This window comes from Neolamprologus brichardi, chromosome 22 (assembly GCF_056152115.1).
Source record: "Neolamprologus brichardi isolate AB-2024 chromosome 22, ASM5615211v1, whole genome shotgun sequence".
Taxonomy (NCBI): Eukaryota; Metazoa; Chordata; class Actinopteri; order Cichliformes; family Cichlidae; genus Neolamprologus; species Neolamprologus brichardi.
The window spans coordinates 8155607-8176924 of NC_142124.1; the positions used below are offsets into that span (position 1 = coordinate 8155607).

The 21318-nt window shown below is 40.1% G+C and overlaps 1 protein-coding gene and 1 long non-coding RNA gene across 2 annotated transcripts; both read right to left on the minus strand.

Annotated features, from left to right (window-relative positions):
* Positions 1–510: 510 nt before the first annotated feature.
* On the minus strand, positions 511–4551 carry LOC102795773 (uncharacterized). Its single transcript, XR_015717094.1, has 3 exons — positions 4121–4551; positions 3072–3160; positions 511–1413 (listed from the first exon to the last, which is right to left on the minus strand). It is a non-coding gene; the product is annotated as an uncharacterized LOC102795773 (long non-coding RNA).
* A 2544-nt stretch (positions 4552–7095) lies between these two features.
* Positions 7096–20900, minus strand: LOC102797238 (cilia- and flagella-associated protein 69-like). The gene is made up of 19 exons (XM_087834775.1): positions 20741–20900; positions 20104–20271; positions 18948–19100; positions 18577–18754; positions 18006–18129; positions 17854–17902; positions 17618–17739; positions 17310–17544; positions 14593–14757; positions 14389–14504; positions 14173–14291; positions 12475–12556; positions 12154–12346; positions 11474–11611; positions 11030–11106; positions 10511–10708; positions 8259–8345; positions 8058–8141; positions 7096–7339 (listed from the first exon to the last, which is right to left on the minus strand). The coding sequence occupies exons 1-19, from the start codon at positions 20898–20900 to the stop codon at positions 7175–7177; spliced, it is 2613 nt and encodes an 870-aa protein (XP_087690901.1). The 3' UTR covers positions 7096–7174.
* Between the last annotated feature and the right edge of the window lie 418 nt (positions 20901–21318).

A 21318-nucleotide genomic window follows, 5' to 3' on the forward strand; every position in this document is an offset into this window, starting at 1 on the left:
AGCAGTGATATTGTAAGTCCCCTATTTATTACTGGGTATCATCCTTTACAGCTCTGAGTCACTCCCAGGCCTGATTGGAAAGAACCGATTCAAAGCATGACCCAAAGCGAGAACCAGAAAAGGGAGTCTGTTCATCCCAACATCCCGGACCATTTGACAAACTCACGTGAGACCGAAGAATCGGTCGATTTGAAAATAAACTCATGTCACGATTCACGCCTTGCAGTAAAATCACTTCCTCTGCTGGAGCTTCAGTCACATTAATCACCCCATACAGACTGTGCAGTCGCCTGACAGCATCCGTTTCCCCTCAGACCGTTTCCACATGGATGAAGCCTGAGAACCAGAGAGCGCTTTGAAAACATTCTGACTGATGTGTCCGTCCTGTCTGCTTTTACAGGACAGACTGGTGTGATCCTGTTGTGCTTTAAAGGCTTGTTGTCCTTGAGCCGAGAAGCACCCGAATGGACTGCAGTCTGCTGTTTGAAAACAATAGTCTGCACACAGAGCTCAGAAAATGTGAACATTTTTATTAGACGCACAAAGCAGTGTAGATATCTCTGAGTTAGCATCTTACATTTACAGACATTTTCTTCAGTAAGTCGTTCGAAGATGCTTAGTGTGATTAGTGAAGAAATACTCAGATAATTTATATAAAAACTACCAGAAATGCCTGGAAAGGTGCGTTTGTGACTAATATTAATGAATAAAATAACTTTGTAAGATTTTCAACTTACATTAGTTCTGCTGGATGTTTCTTCCTGTTAAAAAGGAGTTTTTCCTTCCCACTGTCATCAAAGCACTTGTTCATAGGGGGTCTAATCATTGTTGGGCTTTTTTCTGTTTTCCTTGTATTATTGTAGGATTTTTAGCTGACAATAAAAAGCACCTTGAGGCGACTTGTTGTGATTTGGTTCTATATAAATAAAATTGAACTGAATTACATCTGTATTATACACATTTTTAAATTAAAACTAAACTCTAATGCTGTTTGTTAATTGATGATTAACTGAATTAAAGTACAAATCTCTGACATTCTGCACACAACACGTAGGGTTATCAAACTACAGCTTCACACATGTGACATGCTGATGACCGACTCACATTTTCCTTCGGGGACACTTAGACTTTCCTTCTAGCACCACACAGACACACCCACACACATGAACACACTCCTCCGCTGACTTTCTCTGACGTTCACAAACACACATCGCATGAACCGCCCGCGCAGCAGAAACTGAACCGGTGAACAGGTGAGATCTCTCAGGCGTTTGGCCGCTTCAGCTGGACTCTCTCTGACATCCGCCTGGCGCTGTACAGAGACACTCCCATCCCAACCGCGGCCATCGTCATGGCGATAGGATCGATGAGGCTGCTCTGCGGCTGAATCTGGACCTCACCCGACATCTGCCTCTGTGGACGAGGTGGACACACAGGTGAAGAAAGGCTGTTAAAATATTCTTACTCCTCACTGAGTGTTTTCCTTTCAGTCACCTAGGGGCTGCTATAGTGAGACACTAATGACGTTTCAGTGAATGCTCCACTTGGGTAATAATTCATCTGGCTGATGGCAGCTTTAAATGTTCACGCTGTCCAATAAAGTTAAATTCAATAAAACAAAGGAAAAGGCCCCAGAAGGTGCTTTAATTTCCACACCTTAAATGAGACTGATAACTGGGACAAAATATGTGATGCTTACATCATATATAACTTCTCTGGTTGGGTTTAGGAAGGGTCGTGGTTTGGGGTAAAATTAACCCTTTTACCACTGATGATGATGATGAGTTGGAAGCGACAGATTCGTCTCATCTATGTGTGTCAGGGCACAAATGCTTGCTTTGACAAAACAGCACTAATAACAGTAATAAAAATGTGTGGGCATAAAGAACACAAAGGAATCCTGATCCCTTTATTTTCCTGGTAACATTTCACTAATGTAAAAATAACCAACACAAATGACCAAATCGTGATATCAAATCAGTCCTCACACACCCTCCATAACTGACTCCATCTCCCCGTGGACCAGCACTATTTCTCGTTTATTATTAATAAATACCCTCTAACTGGGTCTTAGTTTGTTTCTTTACATTGTCATTCTGTATTTCTTTAGTCTTTTCAGTCTTGAGGTCTTTGTTCGAGTTACTGTATATATCAGAGTTTATTAGTTTGCTCAGATTTTTTCCCCATGTTAAGTTTACGTTTGTGTTCAATATTTGGTTATGGTTGCTTACTTCCTGTTCTACTTTATAAGTCATCTTCCGTGACTCGTAATCAGTTTTACGTCCTCCCCTGTGATTGTGCTGATTGTCTGCACCTACTTCTTGTTTTTCACTGCTGCTTATTTTCAGAGTGGATTAATAAAGTAACAAGTTTTAAACCCTTTCCAACTTCCACTACAGTAGCAAACATCATAACCTGTCATCTGTGCATCTGTTGGACACGCCCAGGAGTCCGCATAACTCCACCCTTTAGGCGTGACAGACCTACCTCCTTACCACCAGACACAACCTGCTTCACTGCAGTTTTTTTTCAACTACTTTAATATAGCTTAAATTAACAGTATATGAAGGAATTAAATTAGACACAAAAAGTGTGATTTAATCGCCCAATGGGCCAATGGAAGGAAAAAGTTCTAAAACCACTGATGTGTCTTTGATCTGTGAGCGATTAAAGATCAAATTGATATAAAGTAAAGGCTAAAGAAGAAGTCACTCATTTTTTATGAAGGTAAACATTAAATCTACTCACCTACCTCACCACCATTTTTGGTACTTTTGAGAACTGAGCAGGACGACAGCATCCGTTATTTTTCTGTTGCTGGAGTCTGAACAGCTTATATAACATAAACCCTCCTGAGATGGAGCTTTCTGAACATCCTGCCCACTGCTGCTGTTTGTCATAGTCTAAAGTATCGCTATTAAAAATGTATAGAAACCATAAAATATTCATTCAGACTCAGATTTGCTTTATGATAACGACAGCTAGAAGATTTTTCTGTGCACACACGTTTACTGATGAAGAACCCCTTAATGATGAAACATGGATGTAATCAGGAATTAAGAGTCACAAACCTGGAGGAGGCGGAAGTATCCCGGTGTCAGTCTTCCCAGTCTGATCATCATTCCTGCTGCCTCCGTTTCTCAGACGGGAGAGGAGCTTCCTGCAGGAGAGGAAAACTCCCATCCCTCTTACTGTTTTCATTAAGTGAGCATTGTTAGATGAGATTCATGCAGACAGTATGGCTCAGTTTCCCAGACATGGACTTAGATTTAAAACAATTTTCAGAGGAGATCTTCAGTGAAATTTTCTTTTAATTTAGGACTAGGCTCACTCAGTGTCTGTCAAACTGGCTGAATATATTATGGTTGCTTTGGATGCCTTCACTGTTTGACGGGAAAAGCCCAAAAAGATATAATTAGATGCATTTTACAGAAAAAATAAAGGAAAAAGACACATTTGTTCTTCCACATCTCATTTATCCTGCTGTGACACCCTCTGATTTATCTCAAGGAGAACTTAATCTTCTTGATGGAAATCGACTTTAAAAACAGATTTCTGCCTCACTTTGAACTGCCTGGTTTATTTGAGGATGTTTTTAATAGATACATATTTAAACCATACTCAAGAGAAGTAAATCTCTGTGGAGAAATGAACACTTTTTAATTTTATTTTGAGCTATTCATTGTAACAAACCTAATACGTCGCAGACAACATAAAACTGTCTTTAACCCAACTAGTTTAGTCTTATTGAGGTAATTCAAACTGATATCACAGCCTTACATATGTTTTGTCACATAAATCTCAGTTTCAAAGCCACTAAAGTAAGGAAATGTTTGAGGATATTAAGTTTTATTAATATCAATACCTTATTTTAAGTCTTCTTGTTTAGTATTTCTAAGGCTTACACTGTGTGACCCTTTAATAAACAGTTTATAACACATTTTAAAATGTTTTTGGACGTATTTGCCTTAAGCAGAAGCTAACTGATGACTTTAAAAGCTGTAATTATATAAACTTTTACTTTATCACTTTAAGAGCTTCATTATAATGTGTTATAAACCATTTATTGTTGGTGTCTCCACAGCGTCATCAGCCTTCAGGTAAAACATATCAGCCTCACAGTTTGAAGTTAGGAGGTCCTCGTGGAGTTGATGAGCATCCAGTTGGGATCCAGACGTGCCTTCATCGACGGCAGACGGACCTCCGGCCCCGTGAAGCCCCTCGGCAGTCCAAACAGCGGGCAGCCTGACGTGCTGAAGAGGGTCCTGTGTGTCCCTGCTCTTTTGTACAGTGTGCCACACAAACACTCGCAGCGCCGCATGAAAAGCTCCGGCCTGTCAGGGGTGATTTGGCCATCCAGCCAGTGAGACGGGTGAGAGCGGAGAGAGGAGGAGAAGAAGAAGAGGTCGCTCTGTGCAGCATGTTGCACGCTTGAAGGAACATGTGTGTTAATGCACTGCAGTCACTTATGTAACCCATAAAAGAGAAAATACTTTTTAACAACCCGGCAGTAAAAAGTTTAATTTTTACAGCCAAAAAAACTGCAAGCTGCAGCATTTAACGAGAGCGTTAACCTCGAGTGGATGTAATTACACTGTGGGCTTATTATGTTTGAAGGTACAGTGATGTTACATAATGCAGCCGAGTCTATGAGGCCACATTGATTGTTCAGGCTCTCTTTGTTCGTGGTGCAGGAGTGGTTACATAAATGCAGGATGAAAACATTAGAATTTTATTTTTAACGATTTAAAGATTATTGTTAAATCTATTTACTTTATTGGTTTTGATGCAAAAACCATAATTATTTGAAAACAAAACAATTTGAATTTAAAACAGATTGTACATGAATGCTCTGTGCACTGAAATAAGTCATGTTAGCTCCAGAGGAAAGCCAAGTTACTGCTTCTGACAGCCACGCTGAGAGGACTTGAAAAATATGTAAATAAATAAAAATATAATAGTCTGGTTATGGCTCAGATAAGTCTTCAGGAAATTAAAGTAAGCCAGTGTAACGTTGTCTGAAAGGACAGAGACTGTGTGTGTGTGCCTGTATAAAGGGCTGGGGTGGTGGGCTAGACTACAAGGTGTTGATTGTACACATGGAGTGACCTCACGTCTGCATCTGCTGCATCCCTCTAGAGCCACAGGAACCAGAAATATAAACACTATAAGCGGCTTTCTTGAATTATTCTTCTTTTATCTTTCTTGTTTTCTCTTCCTGATAAGTTGGTTTTCTTGTTCTAGCCTTAGTTTTTAGATCTTGGTCTGTATTTTGCTTCGGTTCCTATTTTGAGTTTAGATTGTCCCAATCTGTTCTCATCTCTGTGTTAATGCTGTTGGGTTCATGTTTAATGTGAGTTTTCTTGTCTCTGTGTTTAGTACGTGTCTTTTTTATGCAAGCTTGTTTCTGCCACAGAAAAAGAAAAAAAATTTGCCAGGCAGAGCAAAGGTAAAATTTTAAGCTATTTTCTTTTTGAGTTAACAACCCCAAATTGTGTTTTTTAGATGGTGGATACAAACTTCCATACCTTTTAGGGGTGGGGGGAAAAATCGATACTGAGTAGTATCGTGATATTTTGTTTGCTAATAATGTATCGATACAGGGACAGCAGAAATCGATATTTTGTTACAAAAAAGGTTTTTGTGGACTGGAACATGCTCTGACTTCAGAGCATCTTGATCCTTTTTCTGAGCAAGAATCCTGACATTCCTTCACTGTCCAAATGTGTTTAACTTTTTTTTTGGCAGCAATAAACTAAATTTAAGACATGTTTTATTTTAATTAAGTTTAAAACATTTTTATATAATGTAAAATTATATTTTGTTTTAATTTACTTTCAAATTCTTCAGTTGCTGAATGGGCTGCATAGTTTTCACAAATTTCATAGTTTAGAATAGCTATAATTGTACCAGATGGTTGCATTCAGTTAAGTTGGACTAGACTGTAATACAAACTGTTCAGTTTGTCAACAATAAAACTGAAATGAGAGAAAGACTGAGTGCGAGACTTTGACATTAGATAAAATGAATATTGATAATAGTTTACCTTTATGTACAGAATCTGAATATCGCAAAATATTTTTAAAAATTGCAATAATATCGTATCGTGCGTTAAGTATTGTGATAATATCGTATCGTGGGATGTATGGTGATTCCCACCTCTAATACCTTTAGGTTGTTTTCTCCTCATTTTCCTTTCTGTTTTGCTCTGGAGTTTTGTCCTGTATGAGTCTCCACCTGTGTCTAATCCCTAATCGTCACTCTGTCTAGAATTACACCTTGCACTCAAAGCAATGGTACTTGTCCTCATAAATATGAAGCAATAACTGTGCGTAAAATGCAAATTATTCAAATTATTAATCAATAAGGTAAACATGCTTGGTATAAACTGAATGCACACCAATTAAGTAAATTTCATTTAACCATTAAGTTTAATGTTTAACATTTCACTTTGGTAACAAAATTACAAAAACCTTGCATAATTAACTTACTTAAAGTCTGCATTTTTGGGTATAATAATATATTTTTTTTAGTGTGGGTTGTTTGCACTGAGTCACTCCTTCACTGCCCTTTTTCCCCCCGTTTTAAAAACAAAACAAAACGTATGTATCTTCTTGCCGATTGGACTCAGTTATTTTGGACTGCTTTAAACTATCGTTTAACTCGCGATCGTGGCTCAAGAGTTGGGAGTTCGCCTTGTAATCGGAAGGTTGCCGGTTCGAGCCCCGGCTTGGACAGTCTCGGTCGTTGTGTCCTTGGGCAAGACACTTCACCCGTTGCCTACTGGTGGTGGTCAGAGGGCCCGGTGGCGCCAGTGTCCGGCAGCCTCGCCTCTGTCAGTGCGCCCCAGGGTGGCTGTGGCTACAATGTAGCTTGCCATCACCAGTGTGTGAATGTGTGTGTGAATGGGTGGATGACTGGATGTGTAAAGCACTTTGGGGTCCTTAGGGACTAGTAAAGCGCTATACAAATACAGGCCATTTACCATTAAAGTTCACTTTAAGTTGTAATGAACTTTCTGACCCCTCTGCTCTACTCATGTATCTTGACAATTCCTGTAAAACACCTTAATGCAGTCTTTACATTAATGCAGTTTAATTTTATGAGAGTACAGCACAATAAATGCTGTTACATGAAGAATGTGTGCCTTGTATTAAGAGTGACTTTGGTAACGTCAGTCTGCAGAAGACGCCGTGCTGAAGTAGTTTGGGTTTGGTGTTGTTGGTTCTCCTTTGTCCTCACTTGGGGCTCTGACCGGCGTTCTGACCAGCGTCACCTTCACTCCTGCCGGACCCTGAGCGTCCGTGCTCTCCACTCCAACGACGTGTCCGATGAAATGCTGAAACACACCGAAACAGAACGTCAAGACTACAGCGAGTTGCTCCTCAATTTTTAAAATTTTGATCATTGTTCACAAACAACAGGAAAAGAACTGAATTAAAGATAAAGAAACTAACAACTAACAACTCTTAACAGAGCATATTCTAAAGGGCATCACATTTCACCAAAACTTCAGATTTATATTTGGTTATCACCTTAAAATATTAAAAGTTTGCATAATAACTACACCAATTCCTCACCACCATTTGTTCTTACCCCCTGCGTATTTAAGCTGACTTCATGATCATTTTGTGCTTTGTGCATTATTAGTGCAGAGTTAAGATCTACTGAAGTTATTAGAGAGGCTATGTGTTAGTTTGCTCCATTTAACTAATGTAATAAAGGAGTTTCCCAAGTTTGGCAATAATAAAGTACATCTAATCTCATCTTATATATTTTCATTCATCTTCTTCATTTATGTTATTGGGCCCCTGAATGTCAGGATTTATCTACTATTAAAACTAATTTCAGAGATGCTTTCTAAGCCACAAACTCCAAATTAAGCTGAAATTCATTACATGCATTAAAATGCTCATTCTCAGAACCAGAAAATGAGCTATACCTGAAACAGACTTTTTTCTTTGCTCCATTTTGTGAAAATAAGATATGAGATTTAATTATTTTAAATCAATGAAGCGGGTGACCTGTAAACGTCATGAAAGGTTAAGTGTAAAGACCTGAGCAGGGCGGATAGCAGCATCCTCATGCTTTGGTTTAGGTCTGGATGATTCAGCGTTCTTCTCCCTCTGTGCTTTTACTTCCTGTATACAAAGCGCATAACAAAAATATACACTTACTACTTATACTGAGAATCTAGATATTATCATTATTATTATTATTATTACTATGATAGAATTTATAGTTAAAAATCTTTAAACCTTCAGGGCTTCATAGTTTGAAGTCCTAGAAACATAATCCTCCCATGACTTCGCCATGAACTCCTTTTGCTTCCAGCGAGACTTCATCTGCGATAAAGACAGAAAAAAGTCAGAATTCATTTTACTATCAAATCAAATCAATTTTATTTATATAGCACTTTTAAAAACAACAACTGTTGACCAGAGTACTGTACAATAAAATAATTAGATAAAATTTAAAAGGAAAGTAGAATAAAAGATAAGAAAAAAATAAGAATAAAATAATGACAGACTCATACATTATTAAAAGCCAAAGAGTAAAAATGGGTCTTTAAACGAGTTTTAAACGTATCCAGTGTTGGAGAGGTCCTGATACAGTGGGGCAAAAAAGTATTTAGTCAGCCACCGATTGTGCAAGTTCCCCCACTTAAAATGATGACAGAGGTCAGTAATTTGCACCAGAGGTACACTTCAACTGTGAGAGACAGAATGTGAAAAAAAAAATCCATGAATTCACATGGTAGGATTTTTAAAGAATTTATTCGTAAATCAGGGTGGAAAATAAGTATTTGGTCAATAACAAAAATACAACTCAATACTTTGTAACATAACCTTTGTTGGCAATAACAGAGGTCAAACGTTTACTATAGGTCTTTACCAGGTTTGCACACACAGTAGCTGGTATTTTGGCCCATTCCTCCATGCAGATCTTCTCAAGAGCAGTGATGTTTTGGGGCTGTCGCCGAGCAACACGGACTTTCAACTCCCGCCACAGATTTTCTATGGGGTTGAGGTCTGGAGACTGGCTAGGCCACTCCAGGACTTTCAAATGCTTCTTACGGAGCCACTCCTTTGTTGCCCAGGCGGTGTGTTTTGGATCATTGTCATGTTGGAAGACCCAGCCTCGTTTCATCTTCAAAGTTCTCACTGATGGAAGGAGGTTTTGGCTCAAAATCTCACGATACTTGGCCCCATTCATTCTGTCCTTAACACGGATCAGTCGTCCTGTCCCCTTGGCAGAAAAACAGCCCCATAGCATGATGTTTCCACCCCCATGCTTCACAGTACGTATGGTGTTCTTGGGATGCAACTCAGTATTCTTCTTCCTCCAAACACGACGAGTTGAGTTTATACCAAAAAGTTCTACTTTGGTTTCATCTGACCACATGACATTCTCCCAATCCTCTGCTGTATCATCCATGTGCTCTCTGGCAAACTTCAGACGGGCCTGGACATGCACTGGCTTCAGCAGCGGAACACGTCTGGCACTGCGGGATTTGATTCCCTGCCGTTGTAGTGTGTTACTGATGGTGACCTTTGTTACTTTGGTCCCAGCTCTCTGCAGGTCATTCACCAGGTCCCCCCGTGTGGTTCTGGGATCTTTGCTCACCGTTCTCATGATCATTTTGACCCCACGGGATGAGATCTTGCGTGGAGCCCCAGATCGAGGGAGATTATCAGTGGTCTTGTATGTCTTCCATTTTCTGATGATTGCTCCCACAGTTGATTTTTTCACACCAAGCTGCTTGCCTATTGTAGATTCACTCTTCCCAGTCTGGTGCAGGTCTACAATTCTTTTCCTGGTGTCCTTCGAAAGCTCTTTGGTCTTGGCCATGGCGGAGTTTGGAGTCTGACTGGTTGAGGCTGTGGACAGGTGTCTTTTATACAGATGATGAGGTCAAACAGGTGCCATTCATACAGTTAACGAGTGGGGGACAGAAAAGCTTCTTACAGAAGACGTTACAGGTCTGTGAGAGCCAGGGATTTTCCTTGTTTGAGGTGACCAAATACTTATTTTCCACCCTGATTTACGAATAAATTCTTTACAAATCCTACCATGTGAATTCATGGATTTTTTTTTCACATTCTGTCTCTCACAGTTGAAGTGTACCTCTGGTGCAAATTACTGACCTCTGTCATCATTTTAAGTGGGGGAACTTGCACAATCGGTGGCTGACTAAATACTTTTTTGCCCCACTGTATGTAAAGGCAGTTTCGGCATCTCCTCCAACTAAAACAAATTGTCCCAGAGGATCTCTGCTTCTAGTCAAACATACAATGAAAATGTTTTACTAGACATACATAAAAAAAAAAAGACTGAATTTGTTTGATTATGCATGTGAAAATAAATCTGATTATTTGTATAGTAGCTCAGGAAGAAAAAAAAAAATATTATCTGTGTAATATAATTTGTCTTTTTTGGGGGTTTTTATTAAAGAAAAACATTTTAAACTGACTTTCATGTAAGCTATTTCCACTCCTTTACTCCGTACCTCTGTGTATGTGAGCTTCTCCTCGCTGATGTCCTCCTTCTGATGGTGCTCCAGGATGCTGTTTTGTTCCTCCACGATCCTCCTCGCCGTGTCCTCCGCGATCTTGCAGATGGTGCTCAGAGCCTCCTGGTCGGGGCTGATCGGCCTCACGCCTTCCAGACTCAGTTCCCGGCTGATCTCATCCCACACCTCACCGACCTGCAGCACCACAAGAGACAGACATGTTGATGTTTATCTCAGTTTATGTCCTCTGCATCTGGAACCTTTAAGAGAGCTCCAGACTCCTTGAAGTCTGTCTTTACTCCCTGTGACTAACGGTTATTTATAGATTGTTTTCCTGACAGATTCTCAAATCCGTCTCAGTATTTTGTATAACGAGGAATTTTGTACTTTCACTTTGAACATCTCTACTCTACTCACAGCTGAAGCTTTACATTCATTTCAAGTTTGAACAAACTTTGAACACAGTCTGAGCAACTATTATATGAAGCATCTACAATATTTTTTCTTCACTTTTACCTTAAAGTCTAGATATCTCCTGATGATGGTCAGAGTCACATAATCTTTTCCCAACAATCCAGGAAGATCCTGAAACCCTGAAAGGAAAAAGTCACAAATACTACTGACTGCTTTTAATATAACAATATTAGCGAATGCTTTGACCGGAACATTATGATATCGTTTTATCGCTATATTCAGTATTTCAAAACTTTAAAAGATCTTCAATCAATAAGAGATAAACTTAATTTAAAAAAGCCAAATTGAGACTGAATATCGTTTGAAAGGCTGCGAGAAGTGACATGTTAAAGTAGCATTTTGTTTTACATAGTAGTATTTTTTATTGCCTAAATATGTATATAGGAGGAGCTACAAAGAAATTGGGCTAATCAAATAATCTAATTACAAAATCTTCTTAATAAATACTTTACATTTAGTATGAAACTGAATAATTTGTTTGGTTACCAATTTTGCAGAAGACGGAGTAAATCTTCAATCGCAGGTTCTCTGACATCTCCAATACTGCAGCACTCGGCACGTTAGCAGGAAATGAAAGCTGAGCTTCATCCAGCTGGAAAAGACTGAGGATGGGCCTCTGAGGATCTTCAAGATAAAAGAAATAACAAAGAGAAATATATGAGATTACAGAGCCAAAAGGGCCTAAAATCTGATTTTTACCTGCTGGCAAAATGTAAAACTTTTAAAACCTTCTGTCTGAGACGGAGAGATGAAAAAAAATCCATCAGCTATGCAAAAACACACAAAAAATTATGTTTCCAGTTATATTTAACCATTCCCTGCATCTGGTTGGCTCAGTGGTACAGAACGTTATCGTTACATAAAAATGTCAGATAAAAATCAGATGTTTATAAAATCCAGGTTGGGAAAATAAATAATGCTGTGTATGTCGAAGTCCAACACAGACAGTGGAGGACAAAGCAGAGGCGCCTGTAAAAGACCCCAAAACAACATTACAGACTAACAGGATACTTTTTTTTTTTTTTAAATTGCATCAGCAGTTTAGTAGAAACATTGACCTGTTAGTGCAGCAGAAATCTAAAAAACATAAAGTTCTTTATTTCGATTTGATATCTAATTGAAAGAAAAAGATTAAATCTGTTCTCAGTGCGATGATCTGAATCAACCTGCGATGCTTCCATGTTGATTTCGAGGAACTCCTAGCTCCTCCTCTTCCTCTCTCCACAGCTGCAGCAGGAGTCTCGGAGCCGTCTGTCCGTTGCCGTCCCTCCACGTCAGAATGTACGGCACCGTGTTCGGGTTGTCACATAATTCTAGCAGGATGGCGAGGACGACACCGTGCACACACCTGGGGCTTGTCTGCAGGAGAAAAGGACGTTTATATTACCTGTGAACGCTGCCTTACATGAACTAGCTTTAACACAGAGCAGCTGAAATCCTATTTTTAATCGCAAAATACAGGTAGAAAAAAGGAAACTTTTACTCACACTGAGTAAGTGGAGGAGAAGAAACACCCCGTCTTTAACCAGAAAGTAATCTTCTGTGGTGTAGCAGCCTACGATACACGACCTGATGGGAGAAAAGGCGCACAGACAGAAACTTTCTCAGCTGTAGGAGACAAAAAATAGACCCCTGATAGTTGGCTTGTAATTGCAACAAAAATGTGCTTGTTGAGCTGCTCGCAGGTCCGTAACAGAACTGAAAAATCAAGTTTAGACCCGTATGACAAGTGTTATGATGACCTGAACTCGAGGTCATTATAACAGATCTCGAGATTCTGTACTTTTATTTCTAATGTGGTAGACATCAAAGATTTCTCCAGATTAGGTTAAAGTTCACTGACCCTCTGCTGATGGTCATATCTGTTACTACACTATAGCCTATGGATAAAACTATGATTAAATGTGACAGGCAAAGGACAAATTACTGTGAGTAATAGGGAGACTTTTAAAAGTTCATGTGTACCATAAACTAATGCTTACAGCCCAGTATTTAAGGCATAACTCTCACCAGTCTCTGGAGCACAAATTGGGTATTATTAGAACGCTACAGCACCATCTCCTCAGAGCACAATCCCCCCCCTCCAGGATCCTCCAGGATCCAGAAGGTTAATCACTGCCTGCATAAAAACTGTTGGTGATCCCTCATGTCAGGGGTGTCCAACTCCAGGCCTCGAGGGCCGGTGTCCTGCAGGTTTTAGATGCGTTTGATCCAACACAGCTGATTTAAATGATAAATTTACCTCCTCAACTTGAAGTTGAAGTTCTCCAGAGGCCTGGTAATGAAATAATCATTTGATTCAGGTGTGTTAACCCAGAGTGAGATCTAAAACCTGCAGGACACCGGCCCTTAAGGAGTTGGATACCCCTGCCTTATGTGAACAGCTGAGACGGGCTTTTTGAAAAACACAGCATCTCTGTCACTTTCCAAAGCATACTACGCCAAAAAATGGTCCACTCCAAGGAGCCCAGGTCTCTCGGAGTAAACAGAATAATATAGTGTACGTCATTAAGTGCCAGGAGGACTGCTGTTTATCATGCATCAGGGAAACCAAACAACCTCTCGCTAAACACACAGAAGACCTGCGTCCTTGGGGTGGGACTCTGCAGTCTTTTGAACCTGCAGGCCAGTGGCCAATCTTTCAATTATGAGGAAGTGCACATCCTGGGCAGGGAGCAACACTGGTTAGAGCGAGTAGCCAAGGAAGGCGAACAACCATAGTACATCTGTCACCTTCTTACAGTGCCCTGATTGCAGCCACTCCCAAGCTCACTGTGAGTCGTACTGATTAATGTTCATTATGACTAGTTTACTGCATAAACCTTCAGAAAAACGAAAGATATTGATGAAAATAAAATAAATATCAGCAAAAGGCCCCAGATTTAAGAGGTTAAATGCCTCTGAGCTGAACTGCATTCATATTATGTAAACTGAGCATTAGTCCCATTTGTCCGCTAAGGCAGTTATGCCATTAAATCGAAGTGAGTTTTTCATCTGCTTCAATACAGAAACAATATTATACAATTAAATTATGCCTAACAAAGACATCATCATACATCTGGCTAACAGAGTTACACTTCTGGTTTCTCATATTACTCTAGCCTGGATCTGGCAAATGTAAATGACTGTACAAATATGAATAAATACAGCAGTTCATCTATTAAAGTGTGCTGCAGTTCACTGACCACACACAGTCCACTGTGGAGAGCACGAGCTTGTTGTGTCCGAGGCCGCTGTAAAACTTGTCGGAGCCTTTTTTCAGAAAATGAACCGCCATCTCAACTCCCTCTGAGCCAAACAGTTCCTATGAAACAGAAGAGGCAGCAAACAAACACAGTCTCACCGGATATCCAACTACCCAGCTCTAAGCACTTTAATTAAGTTAGCAATATGAGCTTTACCTTTCTGTGCATGTCGGTCTCACACAGCGTTGAAAGGATCACCTGAATATCCGACTTTATCTCCAGAGCGACGACATCGTCTTCATCAGGACCCGCGTCTATCTGCATGAGAATTCCTGAGGAAACACGACAGCTTTGACTCTACTGAATTCATCAACAGTAAATGTTGATATTGAGCATGTGTCATGTGTCCAGTCCAGTCACCCAGAAGCTGGTTGATGATTCCCTGATCACAGAGGTCCTGGTTTACAGACTCTTCGCCCAGAGAAGTCACCGATCTCAGCACTCTGATACAGTGCCGCGTCTGTGCCTTCTTACCGCCTCTGCCTCCGGTGGCGTGGAAGCTGTGACCCTGGCCAAAGTAAGAATCTGGAATAAAGGAGAGAATATAGTTACTGACTGATTGATCAGTTCGTGAAAAAGTTTGCGAACCCTTTAAGATTTTGTATATTTCTGCATAGATATTATCTAAAATATAATTAGTGTTTTACCCATTTCCTAAATACAGATAAAGAAAACCTGATTAAAAATTCAAATGAAAATGTTTCATTGGACTTTATTTAATGAGGTGTGTATTACATGGATTACATACTTCATTAAAAGTCAAAAGCATGTGAGAGTCCTATATTTTGTCAGGTTATCCCACTTATGAGTCCGTGTTACATGGCTTCAGTCGCCTTCCGTTTCCTTGATTAGTACACAGTCTGTCTGACGGTGGATTGGTGTAGACCAAACTCTTTAGAGACGGATGAGCATCCGTCCATAGAAATCTTTATAATTAAGAAAATTGATTTTAAATAGCTAATTTAAAATGTGTTTAAAATGTTAGGGTGAGAAGTTCGGCCATCCAGGAGGGGCTCAGAGTAGAGACATTGCTGCTCCACATCAGAAGGAGCCAGCTGAGGTGGTTCGGGCATCTGACAAGGATGCCTCCTGGGCGCCTCCTAGGTGAGGTGTTCTGGGCATGTCCCACCGGGAGGAGGCCCCGGGGCAGACCCAGGACACGCTGGAGAGATTATATCTCTCGGCTGGCCTGGGAACGCCTTGGTGTTCCCCCGGATAAGCTGGAGGAGGTGGCTGGGGAGAGGGAGGTCTGGGCCTCTCTGCTTAGGCTGCTGCCCCCGCGACCCGGCCTCGGATAAAGCGGATGAAGATGGATGGATGGATGGATGGATGGATAATTTAAAATGTTTACAAAGTGCTCTGACAGACAGGAAAAAACAGAATACTGAAAGGCTTATATCTACACCGTAAGCCAAACACTTAAGTCACTCAAACCAAGAACAATTTAAAACTGACAACCAAAAACGAATAATAAAAAAAACAAAACACAAAATGCAAAAATATCTCATGTAATGGAATTGCTGAGTCATAAAAATGTGTTTAAAGAAGCATTTTAAAGATGTTTCTGGTTTTGTGAGTCTTATCTCCTCGGGTGGGTTGTTCCAAAGTCTGAGAGGCACTGATAGCAAACAGTCTGGTCATCGTTTGATTTGCAGTAAGCACAGCTAAAAGGGACACACCTGACACACATAAGGCTTCAACCTGGCTCACACGGGGGTCAAACAGGGCCAGACATGCTTTAACAGTGATCCGTTAAACCTCAAAATCTATTTTTAAAATTACAGGGAGTCAACGAAGAGAAGCCAGGATTGGGGCGATGAAACGCCTTCTGCTTAAAGCCAGAATTATATAGCTAGATAATGAATTCCTCAAACATGTGTTGATAAATTAGATTTAAATAAATCCACTGTTAAAAAATAAAGACCAGGTGCCCCCTCACACCTTTTGTCCCTCTAACTGAAAACACCTGCCTCTAATTTAAAATTAATAAATAACAAATAAAGAACTGTCTGAAGTTTATCCATAAGCTAAGAATGTCACGGGCCTGGGTCTGGGGACCCAGGGTTCATGTGTTTCTTGTGGACTTGTTTATATTTCTGGGTTTATCTTGGGTTGGTCGCCCTGCCTGTGTGTCTGTTTAACATGCCTTGCTGTCATATGTTTGTTGTTGTCCTCTCCCGTTCCCTCGTTTCCTTATGTACGAGTTGATGTGTGTGTGTGGTGGTGTCCGGGGTTTCCTGAGACATCAGGCCCGGAGAGTTTTTCCCGTAGGGGAGCCAGCCACACCTGAGGGATAATTAACACACCTGTTGCTGATCAGCTTCATCTGAAGGGATTACTTAACAGAGGAGCTGAACTTCAGTTGATGTGGGAATTTTGTGAGAAACCCCGTCTGGTCCCAGCTAGTTTGTGACAGTGTCTTGGTTCTCTGATCGTTGCATGTACTAACAGCAACCTGTCGTTGTTTCCAGAGGGTTGCGGAAATGAGTGGAAGAAGTGTAGCGCTGTTGGCACCATCGGGAGAAGATTAACTCACCAAAGACAGTGAGAAGCCACAGTACGGGAAGCATGGAGAGGATTATTTGCATCTTTGTCTTGCTTTACTGTAAACAAACACACTGAGCTCTACACAGGAAGTCCTGTGTTTGGGTCCTGCTTTCATATCTTTGGCAAAGAAAGTAGTTAAAGTGACAGAGATTATAAGGCACAAGTTAAAGCGTCAGCTGAAGTGCTGAGAGGAGTTGAAATGTGTATTATTTAAGAGCTATTTTTGGTTAGATTTGGGGGTGTGATTATGAGGTATTTTGTAAGCTGTGAAACTAGTTAAACTATCAGTTGTATAAAAAAAATAACCTTTAAGAGACAAAAGAAGCTGAAGAGTATGATTAAAAAGTAAGAGATAAAAGCTGTTTAAATGTCTGTTGTGTAGCAAATCATGGTAATGACAAAAAGTGAGTGTATAAGTGACTTTGTTTGGCTCAAATACACTCCGATAGGACACTGCAATTCCCTTGACCTTTAACCTTTCAGATACAGTACAGATTCTGCTTGTTCTTGTTTTTCTTGTGTTTCCTAACCTGGCCCAACACACCAGTCCAGCAGGAGTAGCAGACAGGTACTCCCCTCACAGGAAATGTACTCCTCCAACATGAGCGGCCCGATGGTGGCGAGGGTGGCCAGCGCCTGCAGCTGGAGCTCCTCCTTCTGCGCAGCGGACCAGTGACGTGACCCCGACTGACGCTCAGACGAGGAGGCGACAGGCGGCTTCATGAGCGCCAGCAGAGCCAGAACAACACGTTCTTCTTTATAAAGCTGAGAGAAGAAAACTGAGTCATCACACAGGTTATCCAAACTTAAACAATGATTGGGTGAGCGTGTGACTGACCTGCAGGGCAGCAGAGTCCCTCGACATAACAACCAGCAGATTCAACAGCAACTTCTTCATTTTCAAGTCTTCGTTACTATAGCTGAGCTTCAGGTTGCGGATCAAAGGGTTGTGACTTTTCACTAAAACATAAAAAAATAAGCAGTTTTATTTTCATAAAAGATGCTACTGTATTCATGAATAATGAAGTCATTTGTAAAAAAGTGTGCAACATTTAAAGGATCGAGTGCCCTCACGCTCTGGAAATGTGCTGAAAACCACAAGCTGTTTGGCAAATGAACTCTCCTGAAAATTAGAAACACCTCAAATTATTACAAAAATTCATAAAAACACCCGGTGGGTGGAAAAAAGTAACAAATTATTATTTATTAAACTGTCCTGTACTCACAATAAGCTGTGAGCCTGGACTTTCTGCAATGAGAGTTGTGATCACGAGCAGATCGTTTCTGAGTTGGAGGTCTGAATGTCCAGAGCCGGTGTTCAGCAGGTGAAAAAATGCTTCTTTCAGAGAGCTGAGGAACAAATAAAGCCAAAAGTCAGATATCAAAGGATAAATGACAGCACAAAGGCCTGCCACATAAGGAACACACAACCAACAGAAATCAGACGAATTACAAATAATTAAACTTTTCCATTAAAAATGATGGTTTGGCTAAAATCAGAGCTGCGGGCATTTCAATTACCCGTATAAGAAATGTAAAATCATTACACATAACAAAAGAATGATGTATTTATGTTTATTTCATTGTAGTTCTGTATTTCTTCCCTAGTCTTTTAAAGGTGTGTTGATTGTTCGAGGCATTTAATAGATTAGAAAAACATTGTACTTAAAATCTTAAGATTTTTGTGAAGTAAACTCCAAGGAAATTTCCCTCATGCTGCCTCATTTAAAAGATCCTACATCCATCAGGCACATCGTGCACATTTAAAAGCATCTTAAATGAGGAAGACACGCGTACAGGACACACTCCAGGGTGCCGAGCTGAGCGGTGACCACCTCCTTGTTGCCCCTCTCCAGCAGGTTCCAGAGGATTTCGGAAGAACGGAACAGGACCTGGCCGGTCGGATCGTGGTCGTTCATGTGGAGACATACCGTCTCTGCTCCTCGTGCGTGGAGTATTGAAGAATAGTTCATATCTGTGGTTGTAAAGTGAAACATAGACGTGTGTAACCCAGTAAATAACACAGTTATTTTAAGGACACTTAAAATCATCATTGTCCGAAAGTCTGATTTATGTTCTTGAGAGCTGGCTACGTTCTCCAATGAAGGAGGTCATCTGCTCCTCCCCTTCCCTCCCTCACTGGCTCTGCACTGAAATAAATGACTGACCAGAGCAGCTGGAGAGGATCTGAAGGATGTGAAGGAGTTGCAGTTTGATGGTGGGCTGGTTTTCGAGAGTGGCCATGGAGAGGAGAAGTGTCTGAGCCAGCTCACTGCGCTCCAGCAGCTGCAGCCTGTAGCCTGGAGAGGTCGGCTGGAGGCCTGAGGAAACAGAGCAGAAACATTATTAAATACAACTATAAATGTTTAAATGCCAGATTCAACATCAGGGAAGAAACAAACTAAGAGATCATTATAAGCCATTTAAAGTGGACTTATTAAGGTGATTTCCAGCTCCATGTTTGGACTGTACTGCAGTAGTTTTGTATGACTCACAGTTCAAAATTATTTATCTTGTACTCAGCAATAACGCAATCCCTCACATCAGCTTCTGTTTAAAACGAGTAATTTTAGCCCTTTTCCTCTTACCCCAACCTCATCCTGATTGGCTGACCCTCACAAACAGAAGCAGGTGGTGCTTCTATGCTTACATGCAGAGTTGTGCAACTTAGATGAACCATCATTACCCAAAACTTTTGAAATGTTAAAAATAATCATTAAAAATTCTAAAAGCGTGCATAAAACAGAAATTAAGGAAAAACACATTAAGGAACAAGATAATTACACTGATAACTAAAGAGGAATCATCATTAAAAAAGTCATGCCATGGTCATAAAAAAAACACAAATTAGATTCAGATGAAAATAAAAATTAGAGTCTCACTAAACATGAGTTTCTGGAACAAATGATGGTCAATTACTTTAATAAGGACTAAACTAACAACAAAATATATAAGTAAAAATGAGCCCTTGTAGTGACCAGCCACCTACTTCACACTGGTGATATGACTCTTGAAAGTCTACCCAAAACACTCTTTTAAATTATCAGAAAAATAAGTTACCAATCCTTATTTCAGCCTCATATTTGACAGATTTTATGATCTATTCAACTTGTGCTATCATGTGTTCAAAAACTTTATCTCTTAATCCTAAACAGCCTCATAGGACACTGGGTATGGCTGTAAGGTCATGTACATATCTATATGAAATCTAACCAATTCTAATAAAGAAAACATGAAGAAAACAAATGAAAAGAAAAGAGAAGAAACACAAAGGATAAAGAAAAGCACAAGCATGCCACCACAGACGCCATGACAGAGCCTCACTTAGTGAAAGTCTAGAAAATCGGTTGTTAGAAGGGAAAGTCCGAGGCTTTCGTGTGGTACCATCCGTACCATCGAGCATCTGTTTGGGAGCCACAGAGCTGTAGAATGATTTCACGCATTCAAATATGAGCTGCCTCACTTCGGCATCAGACACTCTCATCAGACACCCTGCCAAGAGAAACACAACTCAGAAGAGCTCCATGTGGTCATTTTCATCTGAAGAACAAAAAGTTCAAATGATTAAACATTTCTTAAAATTGAATAATCTATATTTCTGCGTTGTTTTTAAAAATTCACATCTTTAGAGGGAGCTAGCTTGTTTTGAATGTCATGCAGCATGTAAGGTTAACATGCCACAGCAGAAATCTTTTGATCATTAGGTTTGTAAAAATGTGATCATGTATCGCAAAGAAGACCATTAAAAACCAACTAAAATAATAAAAATGTTTCAAAATTAGAAGCTGGAATTATGAAATGTTTCACAGTTCTGTTCCTGTTTTGAATTTTTAACACTCTACGATCAAATAATGTGACTTTCTGTCTTTTTGTTTTAAAAAAACCCAACAACATAATTGTCACCTGTATATAAATGTATTTAAAGCAGCAGTGACTGGCCAATCTGCAAGCCCTTTATTACCCATATGAGAGAGAAACTCTGTGGCGTCCTGAGCGTAGTGCAGCTCGTCAGATGTCTTCTCCTTCAGAAAGGGAAGCCTGAGACGAAACCCTGGCCTGATGGTTTGAATTGAACTCAGGACCTTCTTGCTGTGAGGAAACAGTGCTAACCGTGCCACCATGCTGCCCGTGTGTCACATGTGTAGGATCTGGAAAAAAGGAAAAAGAGGGGAGGGATATAAAATATTCCAAATGTTTCTTGAATTGTCAGCACAAGTGTATGCGTTTATATATGATATTAAATATTCCTTTTAGAGAGGGGTGGTGAGACAGTTTAGTTTTACTTTCTTCTGTTAATATTTGGATATTTTTCGTACATTATCATTTTTTGATGAGAAAAGCAGAATAAAACGTGCAAATTAGCTTAATTTATAGTTTGTTATACTCCTTCCCTCTAATACAAATATTTCATTTCTAACTCTGAGTGTAAGTGCATAATTTAATAACAAGTGTTTCTGCTCAAAAATGTTCACGAGCACAGACATGCACGCAAAAACTGCGTGACTCCTCGCTGGCTGTAACTCACCGCGCGTGTTCACC